Here is a 9650-nt window from a genome sequence, read left to right as displayed (position 1 = left end):
CCCCCCCCCCCCCCCTTTCAGCATTCAGTATTTTGTCTTGTTTTGCAGGAAAATATCTAAACATTCTTAAATGTGTTGTAGTGTATTTAAAGGAGCAGCTGTTGAAAATGTTCTTATTTAGAATAAAATTATTGGAGATTGCATTTTCTAAAGAAAATGTGATGCTAAGGTTTTGTGGCATTTTGCTAAATGGTTTCTTCCTGGCCCCAAAGAGTCTTTATGATATTCTGGTTCCATCCGATGTGTGCTTTAATGTAAATCTGTATGATTTTCGCCATCAGCCAGGTGAAAGACCTAAATCTGACTTATTACAAATAATTGTGCACCTATTCTTAACAAGCAGCATTTATATAGCACAAATATTTTGGGACAAGTTACCTACTAAATACTTGATGGTTTATGGGTTTGTTTGTGGCTTAACAAGCACCACAAAAAGTCTTTTAATTTCATCTTTAACATTTAATGGCAGAATTATAATCACCAAACTGAACCTTTTTTTTTTTACTCCTTTTCTTTACAGGTACCTGCATAGAAATAAACAGCTGACAAGGCTGGATGAGAGAATGTTTGCTGGGACTAGCAGTGGGCCAATGCTCCTGTGAGTGCCTTTTGTTTCTCCTGAAAGCACTTGAGATTCAGTGTCTGTAGTTCTCTCTAAGCTCTTTTACTCAGGGGTTGCTGTCCTTGTCCATAAATGATTTTGCTGCGTTTTGGTTATGGAATATATTTATATATGTATATACAGTCATGTGAAAAAGTTAGGAAACCCTATTGAATTCCATGGTTTTCTGTATCAGGACATCATTAAAAAATTATCTGGTCCTTGTCAGGTCTTAAAATTTGGAAATAAAACCCTAGATGAACAACATCACATGACATATCACACAAAAATAAAGCAAAGATGGAAAAGCCATGTGTCACAAAGTTAGGACACCCTATGATTCACTTGCCTGTGCATCCACTTTTAGCAGCAAAAACTTGAAGTAATCATTTTCTGTATGACTTAATCAGTCTCTCACATCGTTCTGGAGGAATTTTGACCCACTCTTCATTGTAACATTGCTCCAGTTTATTGAGGTTTGTGGGCATTTGTTTATGCACAGCTCTCACCAGAGCATTTCACTCAGGATGAGGTCTGGATCTTAACTGGGGTATCAAAACACCTTGATTCATTACTTTTCAGCCGTTCTGTTGTAGATTTGCTGGTGTGCTTGGGATCATTGTCCTGTTGCATATTCTTGCAATCTTGACCAAGCTTTAGCTGTCAGATGGGTGGCCTCACATTTGACTCTAGAATACTTTGGTATACAGAGGAGTTCATGGTTGACTCAATGACTGTGAGGTGCCCAAGTCCTGTGGCTACAAAACAAACCTAAAATCATCAGCACTCCACCAGCATGTGTGACTTTTGCTATGAGGTGTTTGTGCTGATATGGTCTTTAGGGATTCACCAAACATGGTGAAAAGCATGAATTCAAGCATGAATGCTGTGCATTACGGCCAAACTTCTCCACTTTGGTCTCGTCTGTTCAAAGGGCATTGTTCTAGAAGTCTTACGGTTTGTTCAGATGCAACTTTGCAAGCCTAAACCGTGCTGCCATGTTTTTTTAGATAGAAGAAACTTTCTTCTGGCAAGCCTGCCAAACATGCCATACTTGTCCCATATTTTTCTAATTGTACTGTCACGAACTTTATAATTTAACATGTTAACTGAGTCCTGTAGAATCTGCGGTGAAGTTCTTGGGTTTTCTGCCATTTCTCTGAGCGATACACAGTCTGATCTTGGGGTGAATTTGCTGGGACGTCCACTCCTGGGAGAATTGGTGTCTGTTTTGAATGTCTTCCACTTGCGAATAAACTTCCTCACTGCAGAATGATGGACTTCATATTGTTTGGAAATGGCCATATTACTCTTCCCAGATTCATGGTAGCAACAATTGCTTCTCTAAGATCATTGCTGATGTCTTATCTCCTTGACATTGTGTTAACACACACCTAACACACACCTGAAGGCTCCGGACCAGCAAACTGTCAAAACTTCTGCTTTTATAGAGGTGCTCACACTTGCTGATCAGTTAATCAAAGGTATTTGATTAGCAGTGCCTTACCGCTACTTATCCTCTTAATTCCTGTTAACAGTAAGGGTGTCCTAACATTGTCACACATGTCTTTTAAATTTTGGCTTTATTTTTGTTAAATAAATAATGACACAGTGTGATATGTGTTGTTTTTCACCTGAGGTTTTATTTTCCAAATTTTAAGACCTGCCAAGGACCAGATAATTTTTTATGTTCTGAATGGAAAACCATGGAATTCAATAGGGTGTCCTAACTTTTTCACATGACTGTATATGTATGTGTGTTTGTGTGTGTGTGTGTGTGTGTGTGTGTGTGTGTGTGTACAAATTATAAATTAACTGTAAATTATAAGATTAAAATTGTTATTATGATTGTAATATATAGCATATGAATATGAATTATACAAATTTGTAAACAAATTTATTTAGAGATTAGATCATGTCATAAGACAAAAATGCACACTTTTTTGCATAATGCATTATTTTTTTTTACATTTTAATGGAAAACATTTTCTCTTTAAAAAAATAGAAATAACAGGTTGTTTAAAGGGGTCATATGATGTTGCTAAAAAGAACATTATTTTGTGTATTTGGTGTAATGAAATGTGTTTATGCAGTTTAAGGTTCAGAAAATACATTATTTTCCACATGCTGTACATTATTGTTTCTCCTCTATGCCCTACCTTTCTGAAACGCGTCGATTTTTATTTTTTTTATTTTCCAAATTTTAAGACCTGCCCAGGACCAGATAATTTTTTATGTTCTGAATGGAAAACCATGGAATTCAATAGGGTGTCCTAACTTTTTCACATGACTGTATATGTATGTGTGTTTGTGTGTGTGTGTGTGTGTGTGTGTGTGTGTGTGTGTACAAATTATAAATTAACTGTAAATTATAAGATTAAAATTGTTATTATGATTGTAATATATAGCATATGAATATGAATTATACAAATTTGTAAACAAATTTATTTAGAGATTAGATCATGTCATAAGACAAAAATGCACACTTTTTTGCATAATGCATTATTTTTTTTTACATTTTAATGGAAAACATTTTCTCTTTAAAAAAATAGAAATAACATGTGGGGGCGTGTTAGAACGAGCCATTTTAGGTAGGCGTGGTTGACTCTTAACTTTTATAAAGAATATCTCTTTGGATTTGAGACGTTAGTCTTTGCAACTTTACAGATCTTCTTTATGCAGCAAGAGCTTGTAAACACTTCAAGGAGAAAGGAAAAATTGAAATCGCATCATATGACCCCTTTAACTGATTTGACAAAGATTATATATTTATGTTCGCAACAGACTTCATAAATCTTGGAATCTTCATCAGTTACTAATAATTTTCCTGTAAGTGCAAAAATAAATTCTCGTCTGAATGCATGATCTTGACCATAGTAATCTTATCGGTCTGCTAATGTGGGCCTGCTGAAATCATAATTCTTTAATAAGTTAATAATGTGGCCCCTCAGCTACCCTCTCAGGAGTCAGCTTAGTGTGAAATCTTTGCTATGAGGTCACTGGCTAACTATCTCAAAATGAAAAAATCAGACAAGCAGGCTGCAATTGTCTTTTTTGTTTTTTTCTTTGTCGTCGTCTTAATTTTAAACTCATGTTGCACAATAGACTCTTTGGAACATCTGTTTAAAACAAAAACAACAACAAGCTCATATTATAATGGACATTTTTGACACTGAGGGTTATAATCCTATAGGGAGGATTTTATGATTTCAGAGAAAAACAAAACAGGTGGTGGTAAATTTATTCTTTAGGTAATACTGAAACCCACACACACACACACCCTAAGCCTGCAAGCCCTAATGCACATTGTCTTTTGACAATGTATCCATTTTTTGTCCCATCTTACATTCACTTAAGACTTGACCAACTGTTTACAATATTGTGCCAGAACACACTGACAGCAGCACTAGTATTATTCTAGTATTAGTAGAATGCTGTACATGAGAGCACCATGAGTGCTGTTTAAATTAGAACGTATCTGATCTGTTTATCAGAAAATGGGACTTTAATTCAGATATTTTTGTCTTCAGAATCTTTTCTTTATAATGATTTGTCAAGCTCTCAGACAGACAAGTCATTAGAACAAACAGCCAACACTTTAGAAAAAGCTCTGGTAAAAAGCAACATCAACCAAAGTACCACAAGCATTTTAAAGTTTGGGAATTTTGTTGCATATCTTAGCCATTCTTTGAAAGTCTGCTGTCTTCTTTTCTCATCAGTGATGTATCAGAATCGGCTGTCACTTCCCTACCAACCAGAGGCTTGGAGTCACTTCGGGAACTCTGTGCTCGGAATGTTTGGACTCTCAAAAAACTACCACCGATCAAGACTTTTAGACGCATGATTACGGCAGACCTGACCTACCCCAGCCACTGCTGTGCATTCAAAAACTTGAAGAAAAAAAGAGGGTTTGTGGCCTTGATTATTCATTGCAATACTACTCTAAACTATGTGTCATATAATTGGTTGCCTTATTCTTTTAAAAATTCTGACTATTATGGTAGTTTTAGTGAGCATGCAAAAAGATTTAAGGCCTTTTAAAAATTTATTTTCTGGCATGCAAGCATAAGGATTTTTGCTTTTTAAATGGCAGGTACTTAGAGGACATCATATGTAACCTTACTGCCAGGTATAATCAACTTCAGAAGAGATCTGTGGGAACTTTTACAATTCCTGGCCTGCACAGCAGCATGGAACCTGGCATCGAGTCGGCTAATAACCTCTTGAGAGACACCTACGACCCCCAGGACTTTTACAGCAGACTGCACTACCACACCTACTTTGGCGGGCACACAGATGATGATGTGGGCTTTGGCGAAACGCTGAAGAACCCCCAGGAAAACACCAGCCATGAGTTTGACAGCCGCTATGACTACATTGTGTGTGAGGAGGGAGAGGAGGTTGCCTGTTTTCCTGCTCCTGATGAGTTCAACCCATGTGAGGACATCATGAGTTTCAGCTTTCTAAGGGTATCTGTGTGGTTTGTCAGTTTGCTTGCTGTGTTGGGCAACCTGCTTGTACTGTTGGTACTGCTCACCAGCCACTACAAACTGTCAGTTTCAAGGTTTTTAATGTGCCACCTGGCCTTTGCTGACCTGTGTATGGGCATTTACCTTCTGCTGATTGCTTCCGTGGACCTCCACACACGTTCTGAATACTATAATCATGCTATTGATTGGCAGACAGGTCCGGGATGCAACCTAGCTGGGTTCTTCTCCGTCTTTGCTAGTGAACTTTCGGTCTACACACTGACCACTATTACTCTGGAACGCTGGTATGCTATCACATACGCCATGAGACTGGACCGTAAGTTGCATCTGTCCCATGCTTCAGTCATCATGCTGGTAGGCTGGATCTTTTGCCTCTTATTAGCTCTTATGCCTCTCATTGGGGTCAGCAGCTACCAGAAGGTCAGCATTTGTCTGCCCATGGACACTCAGACACTTGGTGACCAGATCTACATCCTATGTGTGCTTGTTTTTAACATCCTGGCTTTTGTAGTCATTTGTGCCTGTTACATCAAGATCTATTGTGCTGTTCACAACCCCAGTCATCAGTCTGCCAACAAAGACACCAACATTGCCAAGCGCATGGCTGTGCTCATTTTTACAGACTTCCTCTGCATGGCACCAATTTCAATGTATGCTATGACCGCTGCGTTGGACCACCCGCTCATCACTGTGTCAAACTCCAAGATCCTCTTGGTGCTCTTTTACCCTCTGAATTCCTGTGCTAACCCTTTTCTATATGCTATCTTCACCAAGGCCTTCCAAGGAGATGTCTTTATACTGCTCAGCAAAGTGGGTCTCTGTCAACGTCAGGCTCAGCTGTTCCGGGGTCAGACAATATCTTCGAAGGCAAGCAGCAGAGGAATCACTAGACGTGAGCGGGAGCAAACAGGGGTAAAGGAGACCCCTATTTTGCTTCTAGATTATCCAGGCAACCCGCCAGTCACCCAACAGCAGGAGGACAGTGATGGACAGGACACTTGAAACCTATATGTTATTTCAGGCCACAACAACTTGAATGTAGAAGTCCAACCAAGTTGGAGTCCATTAAGTTGCAATGCAGCACAAAAAAGACCAAAAATTAATGAATTACCTGAACGATCTGCATTAGAACAAACTGATGAATTTTAGGTTGTGTATTTAATGTATTTTGTTGCACTGGTAATAGTTAATGATTGACTATACAATAAAATCAAACAAGCATCATGAATTAATGTGTAAATTGTTCATAAATCAATTATTTTGTGACAGGTTGTGTTCAATTCAATACACTAAAATTTATTAAAGAATCATTTTAGAATTGTTTTTAAAAGAAATGTGCTCATCTTGTGTTTTTTGAGGCCATTGTGAATGGTTTATTAAGCTGTTTAACACCACACGCAAAAGCAGTGTATAGTTACAGCACCCATATTAACTGAGTACATTGTGCATAAGCAGCCCAGCATTTAGAATTATATTTCATGATCAAATTTGTAATTCTCAATGGCCCAACCACGATAACTATTTTAGAATTTATGGTTATAATTTAGTAACATCTTGAACTACTACATAGCGTCTTCAACTGCAGTTCTTCAACTGGCCATTGTTGCTGAGCATCATGTTTTTGTAAAATAAGAGCTTGTGTGTGTAGATCATTCAAGTGTTTAGATATTGTTATTGTAGATATTGAGATTGTTTTTAGCTTGTGTCACTAACAGTTTCTAAGCTGTAATGTAGCTGTTGTAATCACAAAACATGTTTAGTTTATTTAAATTCATGCTATTTTATCTTCATGTATAACTAAATATAAATGTGCCACTTTTATGTATTTCATGGTAATGATTTGTTTATTGTTAAAATAATTCCTCCTATTCCAAATTAAAATAAAGATATGGGAAACAATACCACTTATAGTGGATGAATTGTATAAGGTTATTTTATCATTCATTAATGGAGTCTGGTAGCTCCTCCCCCTCTGCTATGTAATTAATTCTGCGACAGATGAGTGCATTCCACACTTTCTTTCTTTCTTTCTTTCTTTCTTTTTTTTGTTGTTGGGCTAATTAAGTGCACAATCCAGGTATTTAAAGTGCACTTTTTCTTTTTGGAATTTGAACAAAAATTGCACTATATATTACAAAACGGTATAGAATAGTGCATGCGTACGCGATAATCGGGGATTAAATCAAGTTATGATTGTCTTGTATGTTAAGTGTGCACAAAGCAAGTGCAAGCACAAGTAAATAAGACCACCTAGCAGGTGTCACTAATAACAAGGGTTTTTGATGTAGTCCCTTTAACCACTGGATCAAAATTTCTCTCTCTCTCTCTCTCTCTCTCTCTCTCTCTTTAATCAACATAATATGGTTGTATTTTATTTCTGTAAATCAAGGGCTAGTAAATAAAAACACAAAAATCTAATTGGTTAGCTGGTCCTTTTTTGACCTCATTGCATGTTAAATAAAAATTTGAATAAAAATATTGTAACATTGCATCATTGCATTGCATGTTTATTGTGCAGAAAAACAAGGCTCAAAGCATATTCGTACTGGATTTTATTAGCTAATTTATATGTTCTAAATGCACCTTCAAAAACAGTTCGATAAGCCAAAAATTGTGTTTTTGCTGTCTGTCTGAACAACGCCATCGCTTTTCCATATGATACTTTGGTGAGTTTCTTTCCATATGGCTGGTAATGAAAATACTAAAAGGGATTTGAGTTACACTTCCACTAACCTCTTACTGAAATTTCCAGCTGACACAAATTGAGAGGACACTCATGTATGGGTGTGAATGTACCAGGCTATTTTCCATTGAGGGAATTAATTTATTATTTTTAATTAGCTTTGGTTGTGATTTAGCTTTTGATTAATTTTTTTAAATTAGACTGATTTTTGATTTGAAGCACAAAGCTGGACTGCAGACAGGGATTTCACATATTCCTGTTAGTGTAGATGACTTCTGCATTTAATCCTTTAACTTCCTGAATGAAAATTTCCAGCTTTAATCAATCCAATACCTGCCATTAGTAGTGTCACAAAACATGAGTTTTAAAAGAATTGATCAAATTACACTGACATTGAAAACAATTAACAGAGATAGTTTCATCTATATTTTTGTTCATTTTGAACCAATTTGAACAAGCATGATAACTGGATTCTGGATTTCCCGTCTTGTAATGTGGAATGTGACAATTCTTCCAGATGGCATATTATTCTCCCTGGATTTAACTAACAAATAGGCCTACAGCTCTATTTTCTCACCATCTAGCAGTGTCAAACTGTTTCTTACACTGAAGCATAACTTGTAAGAACTAAGACAAGCAAATAGGTGTGAAATAGGGGAATGATAATAGGAGTCTTTCTGGAGAAAATATTGCTGTTCAACATCTGGTTAATATTTTAACTGAGCTGGTTTCAAAGAAATACAGATGGAATATCTAACACCCACATGTGCTTTCATTGGTGACATGCCTTTGAGTTCTCTCACCTTTAGATTGGTTTCAAGTAATGCCTCGTTATGCCGATGCCTGTTTATATATTCTGTAAATGTTCTGGATTTTGAGGCATCTTTCCACCCCTAACTTTATTTAGTATTGCAAATATACTACAAGTGAACTCATAAGTATATTGTCAGTTTACTAGTTACCCACTCTTTAGTTTATAGGTTAATCTCTGCAATATACAGAGTTATGATGTAGTAGTATTTCACAGCTGTATATTGGCAGTGTTCAGTAACTTGCATAATTATTTGTCTCATGAGAAAACATGGTCTAATTGAATTAGTGGTGCTTTCGTACACAAATTCAGATGGTGGACTGCAAATTTATATGGTTCAAAGAGAGTTTTCACTAGTGATACTGATAAAGGTCTAGGCCTTCCAAAATGTATTATGTGAGAATTTCTCGAATTTTGAACATGCAGTTTCAGCATTACAAACTCCATCCATGTGTAACAGATTAAACCATGTTATATTTCTAAACAATCATAGTCACAAAAACATCAAAGTCTCCAAATTTACCACAAAGTGCATTTGTGTACAATTTTGAAACAAAGTACAAACCAGTTCATACAATTAAAACTGACATTACAGCACTAGACAGTTTGGCATGTTTGTGTGGATTATATTGTAAATAGTCAAGTCAAGTCACCTTTATTTATATAGCACTTTTAACAATACAGATTGTGTCAAAGCAACTGTACAGCATTATTAAGAAAATAGTGCCAATAATGCAAAATAACAATAGTAAACACTAAATTTTCAGTTAAAGGCAGTTCATCATTGAATTCAGTGATGTCATCATCCAGCTCAGCTCAGTTTAAATAGTATCTGTGCAATCAAGTCAACGATATCGCTGGAAATTAAGTGCCCCCAATCATAGGGCTATACAGGCATCTAGTGGCAACACGATATTACAGATACTAAATTGTGCAAAATGTTTATCTTAACAGTCAATTTACAAATAATGTATTCAGATTTGTGGAACTCAATGCACTGAATCTTCCACAAATTAGTGTGGTTACTATGACAACCAATTTGAATGTGACAAGCAACTGGTGTCT

General features: G+C 36.4%; 1 protein-coding gene across 1 annotated transcript in view; it reads left to right on the top strand.

Moving 5' to 3' along the window:
* LOC107742823 (thyrotropin receptor-like) overlaps positions 1–6296 on the top strand; it is a 22777-nt gene extending 16481 nt beyond the window's left edge. Inside the window, exons 7-9 of the mRNA XM_016555879.1 lie at positions 521–598; positions 4321–4509; positions 4695–6296. Of these exons, the coding sequence (XP_016411365.1) occupies positions 521–598; positions 4321–4509; positions 4695–6093 (1666 nt within the window). The 3' untranslated portion in view covers positions 6094–6296. The remainder of the gene's footprint in view (positions 1–520; positions 599–4320; positions 4510–4694) is intronic.
* Positions 6297–9650: the final 3354 nt, after the last annotated feature.

This window comes from Sinocyclocheilus rhinocerous, unplaced genomic scaffold (genome assembly GCF_001515625.1).
Source record: "Sinocyclocheilus rhinocerous isolate Xijiao unplaced genomic scaffold, SAMN03320098_v1.1 scaffold822, whole genome shotgun sequence".
NCBI lineage: Eukaryota > Metazoa > Chordata > Actinopteri > Cypriniformes > Cyprinidae > Sinocyclocheilus > Sinocyclocheilus rhinocerous.
Note: the sequence above shows the minus strand (reverse complement) of the source record. Positions and strands in the feature narration are given on the sequence as shown.